Genomic DNA, 19,760 nt, shown 5'->3' with positions numbered 1-19,760 from the left:
GGAGGGGGAGGTACGGGGTCAGAGAAAGGGTGACATTTTTTCACACAGAGTGCTGGCAGCGCACTGAGCGCTATACTGGTGCGCCGAAACCTGTCAACCAATATGTGAGGAGGGCTCATTCAGAGGACATTGCAATTTTGTGCACGTCTGAAGTTTGGAAGGAAAACTAATCAAAACACAGGGTGTGTGGGAAGTCATTGTGAGTTGTGTGCGGTAAAAAAAAAAGCAGTAAAGAAACAAAGACAGACTCCCTGAGCCGGATTTGTCTTAATAAAAGATGCCCATTAGTCATAGTGTTGTGCTGAATTGATAATCAGCATAGCTCAGTGTCTGAGAAACGCAGATAAACAGATGCATGTTTATGGAGAAAGCTGACCCAGATTGCTCTACAAATTAAACAAACATCTGAAGACACATTCACAGGTTAGAAAATGTCAAACGTTGAGGTAAACAGATAAAAATACTCACTGTATCCCATTCCTTGTACAAAGTATTTGAAGGCTTCGGCCAGCTTTCCAGGCTGTTGGGAGATTTAAACAGGTTTACACATTCATATTACATTATTCATACTTTAACATTGGTGAAGATAACAGCAAAGGTGGAGGTGTTTAATATCATGTTCAATATCAAGAAATGGAGATCAAGACTAACCTGCACAACCTGAGGCAGACCGCCACAGTCAGCCATCTGGCATAGAGAGAGAGAATTAAATAATGTACAAGGATAAAGAGATACAAATATCACTGTAAAGATCACACAGTTCACAATGTACCAAAAAGTTTGATGAGTTAAATGCTGGACTTAAAGATTAACAGTTAGAGCTTTGCAAAATACCCATGTTGTCTTACCTTCAGCAAGGTGGTCTTTGTTGGATTTAACCTAGAGTTACATTCAACCTGTAATATAAAATAATTCAATAGACTTCAAATAGTGAAGGTGCAGCAACAAAGGAAAAAAAGTAACGCTTTAGTTTAGGGTTCAGTTCTCACTATTAACTAGTTGCTTATTAGCATGAATATTACTAGGATATTGGCTGTTTATTAGTACTTATAAAGCCCATATTAATGCCTTTTCTGCATGACCATATTCTACATCCCTTAATCCTACCCAATACCTAAACTTAACAGCTACCTTACTAATTATTAATACGCAGTAATTAGGGATGCGCCGATACCATTTTTTAAGGACCGAGTACGAGTACTGATACTTTTTTCTAGTACTCACCGATACCGATGCCTATACATTTATTAAGTTCTCTCTCTCTCTCTTTTTTTTCTTTTTTGGTGATGTTGCAGTTTTCCAAGCACAACACAGTGAGACTAATGAATGCACGACAGCTTCTTCATTATTACTCTAATGAAAAAAGTAATAATTTTTATGTGCTTGTCACAAACTTAAAGAACAAAAATTTCACAGTGTCCAATAACCTTCAAAGGGCATAATTACCAATATATATAATTGTTGTTATATAAAAAGAAATTTACAAACAAATTACAAACAATACAACAAATACTATAGAGATACAAATTAAATAAACTTGTTTTTCAGATACAGCAGGTTTATTTACCATGTATACATTAATTTAACATCTTTTGTTGTTTTATTAACATTAATGACAAATATAGGCTACGGTCCCTTTAAGACGGAATCCATGGATACTGACACATATCCTGTTTTCACCCAAAAGTTTACGTCGACTTAAGCCATAACCGACTGTATTTACGTGAGATACTTCACACGATGGACATTTTGACAACTTGACAACTATGTGTGCATTTGACCATTCAGGCGCGAGGAGAACTGATCGCGCGCTGTCTGAGAGAACTGGGATCGCGTGCAAGAAAGAGAGAGAGCGCGCGAGAGGAAGCGCTTCTGGTCTGTGTCATTCAGTGCGATTCCGCCTATCCCGCCTTCATTAATCAATAACGAACTGTGATTGAAAGCATGCAGTTCGCAATATGTGTGTTGTCATCATTAATTTTGAAATATTTCCACACCTCTGAGGCTGACATTGTTTCTGCTGCTGCCGCCGGTGTCTCTGTCAGTGACGTCACGTGAGGTATCGGTCTTTGGTATCGGGGGTATTTTTACAAGTACGAGTACAAGTACAAGAGCTTGGTATCGGTGCATCCCTAGCAGTAATTAGGAGTTTATTGAGGCAAAAGTTGTAGATAATAGTTAGTTAACAGTGAGAATAGGACCTTAAACTAAATTGTAATCGAAAAAAAAACCTTGTACTTGCAAACTTACCACAGCCTCCACAGCAGGGGAAGTGTCTCCAACCACCAGCAGAGCAGGGCATCTGTACAGGGACAAACAGTGGTGAAAAGTAGTACACAAAAATAAAATAAAATAAAATAAAATAAAATAAAATAGCTTACATCAGCGTCTTCACTGTGTTCTCGTTGAGGCCAGCAACTGGTCTCTCGATTCCAAGGTCTTGACGCCTGTTAAAACAAAGACCTAATTTAGAAGGTTTGTCAGCATAAGTAATGACCAATACAGACAATTTCTTTAATGAAAAGTAGCTTACGCATTGTATGAGCCACAGAAGAGGGCCAGGTTGTCCTGGTTGATGTCCTGGGCAATGTGCAGACGGTACGTTTGAATCAGTTCTTGGTTGTCAGTCAGCTCCTCCTAATTTATCAGAATAACAAATAAAAAACATTGCGTTTAAAGAGAAATAAAAGCTAGGTGGCTCTCATGGTGCTCACAAAGCATTATTGTAAAGCCAGAGGGGTTTACTCACAGTGCTGAAGTGATGAGACATCACAATGTCCACTAGATTGCTAGTCCACCCAGTGAGCTAGAAAGAAAAAAAATGGGAATAATATGGATATGGATAACAATATGAAAGTAATAAAATATAAACATAATCATGCATCTGTGGAACAGTCCTTAAGACACAAACAGTTTACAGGTGGAAGAAAATTAATGTCACAATTTCAATAACTTTGAACACTAAAGAGACCTTTCTACTGACTGAAAAACACCAGGAGAAAGATGCCCAGGGTGGGTCCCTGCATTAACATGCCATAGACCTGCTGCAGGTGGCTAGAGGAGCAATAAACTGCAATGTCTATAATGTAAGATGTCTAAGACAGTGCTACAGGAAGGACAGCTAATCATCCTCACAGCGCCAAACCACGTGTAAACATATGTGTCCCCAGACGCGTTTAAGAACTTGTGTCTTGGTGCAAGAGTGGAGCAACATCTCACAGCAAGAACAGGCAAATCTATATATACAATAAAACACTGCATATTCACCTATATAATCACCATCTGTTTGTTCAACCTTTATACTCACCTTGGAAGCAGCCCAGTCTATCCAGCCCTCAGCGCAGGGGTCCACATTGATCAAAACCAGCCCCTCTACCAGGGACGGCTGAATCAGCTGCAGACAGAGCAAAGGATTTATTTAGGGAATTAGGGTCTTTAATGAGGAAAACATGGGGAGTGTGATTTAAAAATGCATGCAGTCATGACAGAAGAGGAGCTTTTAGCAGCTGAACTTAAAGCATCTTCCTTCAGAAGCCTCTGCTGCTGCTGACTGTCACTGACATTAATCTTTCAGTGTGCCAGTCTATGCACACACATATGAAGAGAGGATCTGAGAGAGCACAGCACAGGAAAAAGACACAGGGCACTACGTAAATGAGAAAAGAGGGAGGGGAAGGGATGTATTATGGGTTGTTCTGCATAAAAGAAATGCTGAATATATCAGGCTTGTGAGTGTGTCAGAGATATTTAGACTTTGATCAATAGCCTCAGATGCTTGAGGCTGCAGTGCATGCAGTATAAGAACAGTCCTGCATTCAGAGCCTCTGGGGGCAATGCAGTTTTGCGGCACTATTTTGACTCTGCTCTAAAAGGGCAGGTGGGGATGATATAAAAATATGTGATACAGCTGTTTGATATAGGCCATGTACAGCAGTTCAATATGCACCATCATTTTAGTGTTTTATTGTTAAAGGGTTAGTTCACCCAAAAATGAAAATAATGTCATTTATTACTCACCCTCATGTCGTTCCACACCCGTAAGACCTTCGTTCATCTTCAGAACACAAATTCAGATGTTTTTGATAAAATCTGATGGCTCAGTGAGGCCTGCATTGACAGCAAGATAATTAACACTTTCAGATGCCCAGAAAGCTACTAAAGACATATTTAAAACAGTTCATGTGACCACAGTGGTTCAGCCTTAATGTTATGAAGCGACGAGAATACTTTTTGTGTATTAAATAACGACTTATTCAATATCTAGTGATGGGCGATTTCAAAACACTGCTTCATGAAGCTTCGAAGCTTTACGAATGTTTTGTTTTGAATCAGTGGTTCGGAGCGTGTATCAAACTACCAAAGTCACGTGATTTCAGTAAACGAGGCTTTGTTACGTCTTAAGTGTTTCGAAATTTCAGTGGTTCACCACTGGGGGGCGTGACTTTAGCAGTTTGATACACGCTCCGAACCACTGATTCAAAACCAAAGCTTCGAAGCTTCATGAAGCAGTGTTTTGAAATCACCCATCACTAGATATTGTTGAATAAAGTCGTTATTTTGGGGTTTTTTTGGTGCACAAAAAGTATTCTCGTCGCTTCATAACATTGAGGCTGAACCACTGTAGTCACATGAACTGTTTTAAATATGTCTTTAGTAGCTTTCTAGGCATTTGAAAGTCTTAATTATTTTGCTGGCAATGCAGGCCTCACTGAGCCATCGGATTTTATCAAAAACATCTTAATTTGTGTTCCGAAGATCTTACAGGTGTGGAACGACATGAGGGTGAGTAATAAATGACAGAATTTTCATTTTTGGGTGAACTAACCCTTTAACTAAAACTAACTATTAAATATAATTTTTGTGAAAAGATGAATAACTTTATCTTTTAAATCTTGCCTTGGCAACTAATTGAAATAAAACAAGTTCAATTTGAAGTACTAAAATTACTAAAAAATATATAATAAATAAAAAAGCTAATAATAGACCCTTTTCACATGACGTCACACAGCTTCCGTTTGGACTTGAAGCAGTGCATCCTCACTTCCGTCAGCATAGTGGAATACTAGCGCCGCTCGAATGAAGAGCACCCAAAAGTTGTACATATGCCACAAATGTGGTTAGAGGATGACTGTAGTCGCCTAATTTCATGTAAATTCAAGGCGAGGTGTTTGGCAGATCTCAAACGAACTTACCGATCGGCAAGATTTGCTGTTTGCAGTCGGAGGATGAGTCGAATACGGAGCGCTGAAGCTGTACACTTTCTGCTGCCCGTAATAACGTGCAAACTTTGCTGTCTTTATTGCAGATGAAGCTGTTTATATGTATTTGTGAAATAAACGCACGTTTCCAACATTTACATGCAGAAAAAACTTTTCATTCAATGCTTAATGTACTACTTATTTCAGTCCCTTTATGTACAATGAAGATCAACATAAGCTTATTCTTTTTAAATATCAAAAAGTCTATTTTTTCAGTTTTATTTCGATAAATATGACATAATAATAATAAAAATTGTGTTTAATATAATACTATTTCTACACGAAGACTGTTAATGTTGTAAAAACTGACTCCTGTACATGGTATTTTTATTATAATAAACAAAACATTGTCATCATTCATCTCTTTATTGTAGAACAAGACTTTTTGTATGCGACATACAAAAATATACAGAGGATTTACAACAGTACTCATTGTTATAGCAGCATTAAATGAATTAAATAAAATTATTTCTCCAGGGAATAAGATTAAATGAACACATACTTCCGTTTTTTACAAATTATACAATCTTTATATTGCACCAGTTCAGTTTAAACTGGTATAATGTAAAATGATCTAAAATCTTCCCACCATTAACTCTTCGGAGTATTATATGTGGATGTGCTACTTTCAGGTGTCCATTACTCATAAATAAATCTCACAAGAAATAATACCGTTATCATAGCCTACCAATTTCTAAAAATAAAGATCTGTTTTTAAAGACAATATTCTTGTTATTCCAAATAGGCTAACAGATTTGTGTGGACACACAATCATTGTGATAAAACTCTGACAGCAATTCAAGGACACAACATTGCTAAAGTTTCTGCTCGCGGAAACCCTAAGCAAGGCAGTTACAGAAAGGAAATAATAAATAACGTTACCAAAAGAAGCCGACTGTGTAAATTCTTGACATACACAGTTCGCATTTAAAGTTATTAAAGCATTTTCCCGAGACGTCGCCAGCGCAAAGGTAAGACGGAATAACAGATCCACTGCTTTGCGGATAGGCGGAAGTTAAGTCGGCCTGTTATGACAAAGCCATAACAAAATTACTAAACTTATAATAACTAATTATAAAAACAATTTCCAGTAAAGTGTTTATGACGTTTATAGCAGTACATGTGATTCAAAATAAACTGTTATTTTTGTAAAATAATTAATTTGTTTATATAATTAATAATATTTAATTGTTTTAAATATTTTTTTAAAGAAAACTACTAAACTAAAAAAAATTTTTTTTTTTATACTTTCAAAAATGTGTTGTTCAAAAATATTTATAACAGGCGGGTGAAAATGTTGCAGGGAAAGTAAAATTTGAACTTGACATGAGACAGCAGAAAAAAATCTTCTTGTTGATCCCTGCAGGGGTACTTGATTTACAAATTGTTATAGAGTACCTCAGGGATGACGTGTTTTTGTAGGCCAACCCGGAAGTTAGCGGCGCACGGGTTCCCTCCATCGAAAGCCAATGCATTTTTCCCATTGACTTTTGGAAAATCGCAAAAAATAAGCTCTGTGTTTAACAAAGGGTCATGACACTTGCACGTTTTGTCTATCAAGATAATCTTTACAAGTTAACACAACATTTATACATTTTGAAGCCTAAATAAAGTCGTCAGATGTAAAAAGCTAACAGTAGGCTATAAATGGACTACAGCACACCATGTTCGCGGATCAACGTCACCACCACCAAACTTTATTTAAAAAACAACTTTATTTAAAAACATGCTCGCTGATTATGATCTGCGCTGTGTATGAATACTTATCCACTTTTTCATGTTAAATGCTGTCCAAATGTCCTGTTTGTCATGATGACGTCTAAAGTCCCCGCCAAAGGAAGTAGTCCATTTTAGCAATTTGTTAGCAACCGCCGTTTTTAAGACACAATAAAGGTTTAAAAACATTACAAGCGGGTTATAATGGGTGTGTTTTATGTCATAGATCAAAACGTGAAAATATTTAGTGGCTTTGTTAACCACAGACCTTATTTCAGGCAATGTAGCAAAAACCCATTCAAAAAACCCATTGACTTCGGGACGATGGAACCGGAAGTCCTAAAATGCTAACTCGCTTCCGGGCTTTGCCTACAAAAACACGTCATCCCTGAGGTACTCTATTGTACAGCCACATTACAATCCAAAGAGATTTTAAAATGTCTCTGTTGATGGAGAATTACTAATAATTGACAAAGTCTCCAGTCGCTATTTATTTCTTTTAGTAAAAACAGAAAACGGCAAACGAGTTAAACTGTTGGCATCCATGTTCCTTGTTTACAGCTGAGAGACTCCAAAACGTTGCTATGGTTATGCCGACTGCTTTGGGAGGGAATTCAGTATTCCGTACACAAACAGAATGCTAATTTAGGGGATTCAATACCGTTATAAAGAAACAGAGAGAAAGGCACAGACAATAAAATGAAAGTGAAAAATGAAAAGTTGAAAAATGTCAGAGAACTCACAGCAAAGCGGGATAAGATGTATGCACCTGCTCCCACACCAATGCCAATCACGCTGTTCACCCTGCAAACGGATACATACACATCCTGTGTCACTTTCAACATCTGCAGTATTTCATCAGTGCTCCCTACAGAGAAATATCGTAATTCACTCAAACCGTGACAAACTGCCACTGTGTGCAGTCCTACAGATGCAGTGATGTCCAGACCGCAGGTTCACAGACAGACCTCACTGATTGATGTGGTACAGAGTAATTCATTACTAATGGACAGGCTTGACTTTGTTACTTACTTCAGCTGAGTCAGGACTGAGGATAACATCTCTGCCAGCTCATCCATGGTAGGGTACTGGTACCTGAAGAGCAACAAAGACAGAAAATGAGAATTATATAACCAATGGGAATATAACCAACCGATACTAACCAAGGGAATATAACTAATAAATAACGTCACTCTGCATCATATTTGCTGAATGAAATCTAGCAACGTTTATGGGGTGCTGATTCCAAAAATAGTGCCTGTTTGCACACCACACTTTCTCACAAAATATGATGTGCATTTCATAGCATTTTTTCCTTCTAATAGCCATTTGTAAGGTGAAGACATCTTGTATTATCACTTAATCACAAGAAACATTGCTACATAGACGTGATTCCTATCTTCCTTTAAACCAGCTGATTTTCACATATGACATTATTTTATGGCCAGTGATGAAAGAAAATGCAAACTTAAGTCAGATGTTTTCTGCTACATCTGTGGGTAATATATAACTAGAAAAATCAAACAATTGTGAAAGAACTTCACATTAAATTACATAATATTAGGCAATTTCTTGCAAATCAGCAGAAATTGTTTTTCAAGATGCAAGGCTGTGTAATCTAAACATTTCGACAATGTGTTTGATGGCAGTATTGCCTCATTGGCTGTGGGGACGTGCCACTCACCCTGTGGGAAAGGGGGGTGCTGCCTCCTGCTGGCCAGGGGCGTCCACGTGCACGACGGCAAAGTGCTGAGTGATCTCCATCATGTCCTCAAAGTTAAACAGCGTGTTGAAGCAGGACTTGTCTGAAAACACCATTGTCATCATTATACTCAGATTTCCGACAAGTATACAATTTGTCTGTTATTTAATTTTTTTTTTCACATACGGTTGAGGCCGATGTCATGGTAGGTGAGAATGACAGGGCGGTTGCCTTTAGGGGTGCCTCTCATGGTCACATGGAGCACACCGTAGGGCGTCTCAATGTCATGCTCCTGGAACAAACAACAAGAAGTCAAATACAGGCAATAAAATCTCTCCTTAAAAACTTCGTCAAGCTGCCGGAAATGATTTAGGATTTACTATGCTACTAAGTGAGTGAAGTGTTGGTGCTGCTGCTTTCAGGAAGCATGTATTTGTGTAGTAAATGAGATCTCCCATGAGAGGCTCAGACAGATGGCTTCAGGATCAATAGAAAGATCTAGTGAGAAGGGCAAGCAGCTGCACATAATCACGATTCAATTCCACCACGCATCAGTACTTTTGCATTATGGGTGTGTGCCTTAGTAATGCTTAGAAATGTTTTTCATTGCATTATACACACTAATTTGGGCTTATGGTTAATATAAAGAATCCCTGGGCATTCAATTAACAATTGAAGATTAGTGAAATGATCATATGAATTTATCCAGTGATTCATATTTATTGCCTAGATTACATCTACTGGATTTATGTAAGTGATCTAAATGCAGAGATCTAACGTTCTAATATAAATATAAACACATAAATGTTGAAAGGATGAACTCCTTGTACTGTAATTTCACTCCAGTCATCATCATCCAAATCCGTTTAGGAAGAAATCCAAAATCTATAAAGATTTTTAAGAGCCCAATTAGTGCAGTAATATAGTAGTTGCTTATCCTAGATAAGAGGGCAAACATATTACACACAAACTACCCTGCCGTTTAAAAGTTCGGGCTCATTAAGATTATTTTTCTTTAAAATTAATAATTTTATTCATCAAGGGTGAATTAAATTGATCAAAAGAGGCAGTAAGGAGATGTATAACATTACAAAAGATTTCTATTTCAAATAAATGCTGTTTGTTTGAACTTTCTATCCATTAAAGAATCCTGGAAAAAAAAAAAAAATCATGGTTTCCACAAAAATTTGAAGCAACGCAATTGCTTTTTAACATGAAGAAGATATATGTAAAGGAAGAAGAAGCACCAAATCAGCATCATATACATCACATTCTTTCATAAATGACATTTTAAAATATCTAAAAACAGATAATAGTTGTAATAATAATTCCAAATATTGCTGTTTTACTGCATTTTTGATCAAATAAATGCAGGCTTGGTGAGCATAAGAGATTTCTTTCAAAAACATTAAAAAAACCCACAAAGTTTTAAACAGTAGTGTATATGAAAAGATAAGCGCTAAACATAAATGCTTCCTTTGGTAATTTAAAGCTATCAATGTGGATGCATGCCGGATGCTTCAGAGCCATCAATGGGAGCGGCTGCAGAACAAGACCATCATCTTGAGAGTGACTTTGCAGAACTGCAACACACTGCGTAAGCACAGAGTGCTTTTCAAACAGAGTCTTAACATTCACTGAACTGTCTGATTCATATTGCACACAAGACTGGAAAGCAAAAATGGCTGAAATCACCAGTAAAATCTAATGCAAAAGGCTGCTTTATGCAACTCCTGAGATTTTTCTTTGAGGCAAGTAGCAAGTCCTCTATATCACAATTTGTATGGATAGAACATGGACACATTTTCTGCTATTTTAAAGTGAGTCAGTGCGTTACCTTAAAGGGTCCATTTCATATAACCCCACCCCTAAATAACATGTAAAAAACAAAGCAAACCGATTAATCGGGTTACATGTCAGTCTAACCGGAGAAGGCTACAATGAAGACCAGACTGTGATGTCCCTAACCATATGATCCTTCAAATCCAACTGATCTAAACCAAGATGGAGCTGTCACATGCCTGAGAGAGCAGAGAGATACCTCAACAGGAGAAGAACTTATTATGCAAAATTAACAATTTTATGCAAAATTCACTTTTATATGGTGTCTGAATGTGTGTCCACAGCGTGTGTAAACAACCAGCCAATAATGGTAAAAATCCACCCACTCCTTTTTTGATGATAATCAAAACCAAATAGATGTTTTGTTAGTTTTTGGCAGAGTTCCCGAGGCACGAGTTGTACAGGCTCCTTCTGGAAAGTGGGGTGGGGAGCAGCAGCTCATTTGCATTTAAAGACATGCATAAAAAAACAGCAAGTTTTTGCTTCCATTAAAAAAATGGGCATTTACAACACGGTATAATAAATGATCTGTGGGGTATTTTGAGCTGAAACCTCACAGACACATTCTGGGGATACCTGAGACTTATATTACTTCTTGTAAAAAGGGGCATTATAGGTCCCCTTTAAGAGATTAATGACCAGACAGAAAGTCTAAGATAAATATCTGTTTTATTCAATCTATATATCATCAGAAGGAGATAGTGTACACATGTCATCAAGAGGGAAAACTGGGAATGTTGTCCTGGGCTTGTATTGAGGGAGGACCAACTAAGGTCATGGTGTTTGTTGATAGAATGTCAATGTCATGTTCAGCGATGTATATACTGACATCACAAGGTTGGACTATAAGTGTGTGTGTATATATATTATATATATTATATATATATATATATATATATATATATATATATATATATATATATATTTTTTTTTTTTTTTTTTTTTTTTTTTTTAGGAGAGAGAGAGAGAGAGAGAGAGAAAAATTTCCGCGCATCACAGCTTCCTCTCCATCAATAATAGAATGAGTCACAGCAGAGGGACACAAGAGTCCTGAGGTAAGAAAAATTAGCTTCTTTACTGAAGCTCTTTGTATGAATAAGAGTCACATAATTGTTTTCTTTCTAGCTTTGGGGCCATCTTATATGTTGAAGTTGGCATTAAATGGAAATTTACCCAATTTCTTTTCTAAATGCATGCTATTGTGAATGATTAATAAAATTGATATTGTAATTTTTAAATTAATATCATATCTGGATCTTTCGGTGAAACAACATAATTCTCTCTGGTGATATTATATATATATATATATATATAAACCCCGGCCCATTCTTACAATCGACTAGAAGCTCACATTCAGATCAACAACCGACAGATAAAAATCAAGTCCATCCTCTACATTTTTTCTTTTCTAATAATCCATTCCTCTCTGATATACGTCACAATATAGAAGAAAAGATTGGCCACTCCTGCTGTTTCATTATGACTTCAAACACTGACAAAAATTAGATGTACGCAGACATATACAAAATGTAAAGTCATTCTTACAGGAAAACAAGCCAAAAATATTTATGACTCATCCTGCATTACACAGATTTTGTCCAATCAAATGCCCTCTAGAGAATGTCCCGCCCCGTAATACCACCTTCAACTGACTAGCAAGTAGCAAATCATGATTCATGGCTGTTTTAATACATCAAAATGGGAAAAAAATTGTGCTCATAAAATGATTTTATAGGATCTTTAATATAATACTTGAGTAAAAATATGAGTAGTGCTTGCAGTAAGGCATGCTGATTGAACAAATGTCTTACGCTTGCCTTTAAATTTGGTTGCACTGGAATGAGTCCGAATGTTTACAGCTCTCAGGGAAGTGAGTGATCAAGGCCAGAGAGTGGGAGAGTCTGAAATGTAACATTTTAAGAAAAAAAGTCTCTCCTGTTCGCTCTGCCAAACACACTCTCAATCTTTCAGACACACACATACACACATTTATACTCTGCATGTGGGTCTAGAGAGTGTGGGAGAGTCTAGAAAGAGGGGCAGAATAGGAATGAGCCTGATAAAAAAAGAAGACTAATTCAGTGGGACAAATAGTGATGGGTCATCACGATTCCTGACTAGCACAACAATTAGCAGTAGGAGGTGATCTAAACTCTCCAACGTATTCATTAAAAACCCTATAATATGATTTGATATCAAACGCTTGCATCATCTTCCTCTCTGTGCTCTTCAAATGGAAAATAAATCTGCGTGCAATCTGCGATTCACAATAAAATAAATAAATAAAATGCTGATCAACCAGCCTAGCCTTTCTGGAGAAATTGGTAAACCTAGGATGTTGCTGGTTTAGCTAGTTAAGAAGCCTGGTGGGAGCTTCCAAAACACAAATTCCAGGTTTTCTCAACTGGGTAAAGACGCCATAACAAACACAGAAATTGAATTGGACACATTTACAAAATAATCAAACTACTATCAGACTAACATAGGTTTTTAAATGGCTGTTTATTAAAATATTCCATCTAGCACCCTCGTATCCATAATATTTGGTTCCATCCTTGCATGCAAACATTCAAACATGGGAAAAAGACAATCAAAGCCACTCTCTCTTGGGAAACAGAGGCCAAGCCAAGGTGAATGAATGAATACAAGCCAAAAGTCTCAGCCTTTGCCCCCCACCCCCGCTCCAGCTCCTCCAGCTAATAACATCAATCACAGACCACAAACCAGGGAGCCATTACACAGCACAAACTTGACGACACATAACTATTACACACACACAAATCGCATACACAGATCTTAGTACACACTATCCATACTAATGCATTCCTAGAAACACACGGAGTATATACTCTCTACCACACCCTGCCAGTAATGCTGGAGTATTTAAGTGCTCCAAATGTCCTTGATTTGCTTGACCTATTAGACCGCTTGATGATCATCGGGACGTGTGCCGTATTTAAATACACAAACGCCTAATTTACCTGACAATCCCTCGACTGCACCAACATATCATTTTAGTGTACATCATGTACATTCGAAGCTCATGAACTAAAGATATTTCTAACTGACAGTTTAGTCTCATACTGGTTTAATCTGTGGTAAGGTAAACAAGCCGAGAGGCGCATGACTCGCATGACTAATGCAAGAAAACACACATCCCTCACTGGAAAGCATCACATATACTGGCTCACACATCAACCATGACACGCATGCACATACAAACATTTCTGCTGGTACATAGTAGGATATTAGCACTAAAACAGCAGGAATCAGGAGTCAGGAATCAGCCTCGGCAGTGAGTTGCAGCAGTCTCTCTTACACACACACTCACCACTGCATTTCCAGTGCATGCATTCTGCTCCACATCCAGAACGGTTGACATGTTTCCACACACGAGACAGTGACAGCTTCAGAGAGGAGACAGGAAGAGATGGGAGGATCCACGAGAGAAACACAGAGTAGCTGAAGGAGGGATGGAGGGAAACGGACAGGGAGAACAGTAGCTAGGCAGAGATCCAAGAGGGAGGGGTGACAGAAGAGGAGAGAGAGGGAGAGTGAGATAAACCAACAGAGGAGGTATGTTTTGAGAGAGAGGGAGAGATGTTGAGATGCGGATAGAGTGAGGAGGAGAAAGAAGTGACTGCGGTTTGCGCTGAAGAGGCAGTGCTTGCTCATGTATACGGCAACACTGAAAGAGCCCTGCTCCGATTGGACGAGGGGAAGTCAGGTGGGCGGGAGGTGGCAGGAGCAAGGATGAGAGGGGTGGGGCAGACACAGAGAGGGCGAGGAAGGGATGAAGCTCTCCACTGCACTTTATTATTTGTTTTTGGGTGGGGTCAACTGGTTCACAGCTTCAGATTCAACAAGAGTAAAGATGCAGAGAGATTTGCAAATCAATTGATTTGGACTAAATATATTGATTTAATACATGCTATTCATGGCAACTGCCTCAGGGCAGATTTGAGATTAATCAAGTGGGGACCAAGACCAACACAAAAATCACAAGTGATTATCATATGAATCTATACAAAAAATGGTTTTATTGGTCACGTGGCTCTATTCGCGTGAGCAGCACGACGCAGATGCTAAAACAGGAGCCGGCCAATACTGAGCCCGCGTTCAAACAAACACTGAAGCTCTGCAACGACAATAGCATAGCAGTGTGACAGGAGACAGACGAATTTGTTGAATAAAGTCGTTATTTTTGTTTTGTTTTTCGTCGCTTTATAAACTTAAGGTTGAAGCACTGCAGTCACGTTGACTGTTTTAGCGATGTCTTTAGTACCTTCCTGGACCTCAAAAGGTGCAATGTCTTTGCTGCCTATGTGTGGATCAGATACCCTCGGATTTCATCAAAGATATCTTAATTTGTGTTACGAAAACAAACGAAGTTCTTACGGGTCCTTACGGGACGACATGAAGGTGAGTACTTAATGACAAATTACATTTTTGGGTGAACTAACCCTTTAACTTTGATTGTTTACGTCAAAAACGCATGTGTGCGTATGTGTGTGTACCTACTTAACCATATTTTGGGGTCAAATTGCACCCACAAGTTAGCTAAATTTAACAAAACCTCAATTTGGGGACGTCTTCATTTGTAAGAACAGAAACTTTTCTGTTAGGATCAGGTTACAGTATTTATAACAAATAACTAACTGTACATAAAAACAATAGAAGTCTATGCAATCTGTCTATCCATATAAATATATACACACATAAACATATCATCCCCCTGGAATTATAAGGTTCTATCTGCATTCGGAGCAGTTTTGAGATACTGAGCTTCAAAGTTTTTGCATTCCATATAACTTTGTAGACAGAACCTCTGCTTGCCCGTCTGTGTTCCTAGTTAGTTTCCATGGTTGTTTGTTGAGTTACGCACCTGTTCCCTGTTTTGTTGATTAGCCTCCATTGTGTATTTAAGACTTCGGTTCTTGGTTCAGTGTTGTATATGTCTTAGTTTATGTGGTTGTGCTATATTTCTCCTAGTGATTTTGCTTGATTATCTCCATTTGTTGTGCGATTCATTGCAACCATCGTTCATGACAACATGTGCATCTAGACCTGTATGACCATTCTATACAGTACGTTGTGACTCTCCAGTTGAGAACCACTGGATGTAATGACATACAAATAATTACTCAGTCAAATGAGCTATCAAATCAGTACAACAACAAAAATTAACCCTATTATCAGTGACCTTGGATGTACAATAATGTTTTTTTTCATGTGTTTTCTACCACTGCAATAAATAATCATTGTTGCAGAACACAGTTTGTCCCCACTGAAGGAATTATGACCCAGCAGAGGTGCAGTGTGGTATATCATCGGAGCGATCTCTCTGTGGATCTTGGGCTCTGATAGGTTATTGATCTGCCTTGCTTCCATTTATCAGTAGATGAGGTTGAAACATTGTTTTTCATTCAATAAGCCTCAGGGGCCACCATAGACAAACACAATGTGAGGAGAAATAGTCAGGGAAAGCTAACACAGCTGGAGCTGTAACACATAAGGTAAAAGAAGTCAGCATTTGTGGATTGGGATACAGCAATGCATTTATAAAGGTATGTACAGTGTTTTGTATTCGTGTATCAGGCGTTTAGCTAAAATGCATAATTCGGATAAATACTACTGCATAAAGCAATTGACACAGCACAAAATATACAAACTGCAGTACCCAAGGGTTAAGAAGTAACATTGTTTGGTAACACTATTTTACAGCGTCCTTGTTACATGTACTTACAGTAATAATAACAGTAAATTATGCATAATTACATGCAACTAACCCTAAACCAAACCCAATTCCTATCCCTATAGTAAGTACGTTTTTAATTGATATTACTCAGTACTTAAATGTATAAATAAACTGTTACAAAACCACCTTACAATAAAGTGTTAACCATGGTTTTATTACTTATTGATGGACCTGCAGCTTCAGTAATAAATCAGATTGTGTTAGCCACTCTCTCCGTCTCAGTGAGCAGTGCTGCCGAGGTGCCGAGTGACCTTCAGGAGAGCGTGTACGCACCAGAGGGCAAAATGGACAGACACAGCCTCATGAAGGCCAGTCAAGACTGTCTAGAAACTTCATAAATCAACAAAATATAATTTATAATAGAAACTATTCTGAAACTATCTGAAAATGGGAGAAAAAAACGGAAAGGGAGACCGGCCAGTCTAGACATTTGGGTTAAATTTTTACATTCCTATTTGATGGCTGAGGCTGAGAGAAGGTCTCAAAGAGCGGGGGATTGGAGATGAAATCATGGTATAAATGATTCTTTTCCCTTGGGCAGTAGGAGTGTGACGAGATCTCGTGCCACGAGGTCTCACGATATTAAAATGTGACGAGATTTCTCGTCGAGGTGAAAAGCTGTCTCGCAATATCTCCATGATGTATAGGTGAAATTAGCATAGAATATGCCACCACTACATTTACATTACGGTGCTCACAGTGGCACTGCCTCCACTGTTGTTTTGCTTTTATTTATTGGAATAAAAACCATTTAATTAAGTTGTATAACCGTCGCTTTAATTGTAAACTATTGTAAATGTCTGCTCTGCTCATCGAGCATGAGCTGCAGAGTTGCACACAGTGCAGCAGGAACTGCAATTCACTAATAATGTGGCGAGATGACTGACAAGACCATGGCAGAGGATTGGTTGCCAACAGAGCCTGATAAATGTCTTATCTTGTAGAACGCGCACAGCACCGCTGCTTCCTATTCACAGAGTATGTGCGATTGCAAATTCGAAAGCGAAAGTAAAATGCGAATTCCTGTCCCTGATGAAGTGCGCAAATTAGGCTAAATACAATAGCCTGTATCCCAATATCAAATCTATGGCTGGGCTGTGTAGTTGTAACCACCTCTTAGCTCTGGTCTCTGTTTGCACTTTGAATATTGAGAGAATACTTTGATTATGGTTGCACTTATTGTTTGCACTTAAGACTAAGAAAAAACATTTATTTTTGTTATTTATACTGTTTTCATTTCTATGTTCAATTTGTGGAAAGGAGTTTAATTAGGAGGTCACACACAAACTCAATCAGAAGTTCTGGAAGCTCATAATTCATGTACAGTAGAAGAGGCAATATAAATTAATATGAAGAGGCTCACGTGAAATCATACAGGAGAGAAGCCAGTCAGTTGAGTTTGTGGCAAAAACTTTTACAGTGCTTGCATACTGCTGTCTTTCAATGCATATAATAATTCATGCTCAGAAATTAGAACTGAAATTACTTTCATTACAAGATGATCAGTTAAAACATTTCAAAATGCACCTGCATTTTGTCATTGAGGATTTCTTAAAAATATTGTGCAATCCTCCTGTCTCATCTCATCTCCTGAGCTAAGTGTCCCATCACACCCCTACCGGGCAGTGGTCTGTGACGTATTTTCAAAATACGTCAAGGATATGACTTTGCTTACTCTGAGCTTCTGATGCCCTCTATGGGATGAAATTGTCTATGAATAATGATGAACCTGTCGTGATGACTTGCAGTATTCATGCTAGATGCTTTGGCTATTACTATTGGCTAAGAGTAGAAGGAATAATAGGGTCTCAGAGAGCTGATTCCCCAACTGAGACCTAAGTATTTTGGCTAGCTAGAGAGAGAGAGAAACAATTAGATTTTTTTTTTTTTTTAATTTTACCTTAAACCTATAAGACTCTGTAAACCATTTATGCCATTAAAATAGTGATTATTTCAGTTTTATCTTTCGGTCATTCACACAGAATGCATTTTTGCGGGTAAAAACGTGAGCTGCAAGGCACTGGAATGAAAAAACGCAAGGTCTAAAGACAAGATTTTGATAGTTTATCTTCTTTTAGAAGCACCGTGTTTTTAGAATGTTGTGTCATGTGCTGCAAAAGACGTGAACGCAATGGTCAAACATGTCCGCCTAGTGGTGCATGTTTATATAAAACAATGAAAAAAAGCAGTGCAGTGGAATGTAAAAATGCATTCTGTCTGAGTGGCCCCACAGATTGCATTACCTCTCTTCACCAGCAGAGAGCAGTTACTCCTTAAACCTAAGCCATCTCACACACATGTAGGTGTTCTGCAGCACTCAGTGCTCTCGGTGTGAGATTGGATTCGCTGGCTCGGCGTCAGCCCATCAATTGACTAACACTTAAAGTGTGCGAGCTTGTGAATGGAGGCTTGCTGACTAAGGAATAATAAAGCCACTATATAATGTAGACCAGGTCATGCCTGAGTCTGAGCATGCTCACTTTAACAGCTGCAGGTGCTATATTTAGCTCATCTGAGACCCCTGCACTGAAGGAGGAGAATGTAATTCATGAAGATGTAATTCCATTTCCTCATTGCTACAGAGGCATTAAAAAACCCTATCAGATATGAATTTCTAAATGATGTATACATCTATATTTCAAGATATAATGAGATAAAGAGATAATGATCAATGTGGACAATTATGACATGCTTTAAAGGATGCATTAAGTTCTTGAGTATAATCTCAATTAGAACTACAAAATTATCATCTTATTTCTTTTAAATGGACTTATTTTAGTTAAACAAAATCAGTTTATGGCTATCAGAGCTGATTTGCAGAATCCCGGAGTGACAAAGTTTGAACACAAATCAAAGCACATATTCATATATTCATATCCTCCAGTGAGGCTTATTTCAACATCAAAATAGGATGTTTTTCCCAAAATAACACCTTTGATATTAAAATGTGAAGATTGAACACCTTAAAATATCCATATCACACCACTTGTCTGTTTTTGAACACAAACCTCTAATGAGCACCTAAGGGCCTGTTTACACCTTGTCACTTCTCTGATCGGATAGCTATCTGACTTATAAAAACGATTTCATTTACACTTGGTCACATAAATGTGTCTCTGCGAAACGGATATAAATCCGATCTTCAGTTCCCGCGCTATATGCAGATTTCATGGAGTTCACATCACCGAAAGCAACAAATATGAGCTGCATTTTTATTGATCATCAGCTAATTTCAAAATCAAAGACCGTAATAGGAAAGAGCGTGGCAACAGTTCTGGCAAGATTATTTAGTCTTATTACTTTTAATGAAGATGATTTTGAGCGCCTGCGGCTTTCAGTTTGATTTGCGGCAGCTTGCGCGTTGTCTTGCTGAAGAGATAATCAGGTGCTCATCTGCGACGTTTCGTGCTGCAGTAGCACTGTCATATCTGACTATAACATATTATTTAGCCATTAACGCACTCTCACACGTTTATTTTTTAGT

General features: G+C 38.0%; 1 protein-coding gene across 3 annotated transcripts in view; it reads right to left on the bottom strand.

Annotated features, from left to right (window-relative positions):
* The window catches only part of ndrg3a (ndrg family member 3a), a 47,739-nt gene that overhangs the window by 6,510 nt on the left and 21,469 nt on the right, over positions 1-19,760 (bottom strand). For 2 of the 3 annotated variants that reach the window (XM_051911782.1, XM_051911783.1), the window contains exons 4-15: positions 8,863-8,968; positions 8,659-8,779; positions 8,007-8,069; positions 7,718-7,778; positions 3,308-3,394; positions 2,750-2,806; positions 2,534-2,637; positions 2,382-2,447; positions 2,251-2,302; positions 849-896; positions 652-687; positions 469-520 (exon numbers count right to left, since the gene is read on the bottom strand). In XM_051911782.1, coding sequence (XP_051767742.1) covers positions 469-520; positions 652-687; positions 849-896; positions 2,251-2,302; positions 2,382-2,447; positions 2,534-2,637; positions 2,750-2,806; positions 3,308-3,394; positions 7,718-7,778; positions 8,007-8,069; positions 8,659-8,779; positions 8,863-8,968 — 853 coding nt within the window. Of the gene's footprint in view, positions 1-468; positions 521-651; positions 688-848; positions 897-2,250; positions 2,303-2,381; positions 2,448-2,533; positions 2,638-2,749; positions 2,807-3,307; positions 3,395-7,717; positions 7,779-8,006; positions 8,070-8,658; positions 8,780-8,862; positions 8,969-13,849; positions 14,156-19,760 lie in introns of those variants that run through there. The other variant, XM_051911784.1, reaches the window with a different exon arrangement.

The sequence above is a fragment of the Ctenopharyngodon idella genome, chromosome 11 (assembly GCF_019924925.1).
Source record: "Ctenopharyngodon idella isolate HZGC_01 chromosome 11, HZGC01, whole genome shotgun sequence".
Lineage (NCBI taxonomy): Eukaryota > Metazoa > Chordata > Actinopteri > Cypriniformes > Xenocyprididae > Ctenopharyngodon > Ctenopharyngodon idella.
This window is presented reverse-complemented; position numbering and strand designations above follow the sequence as displayed.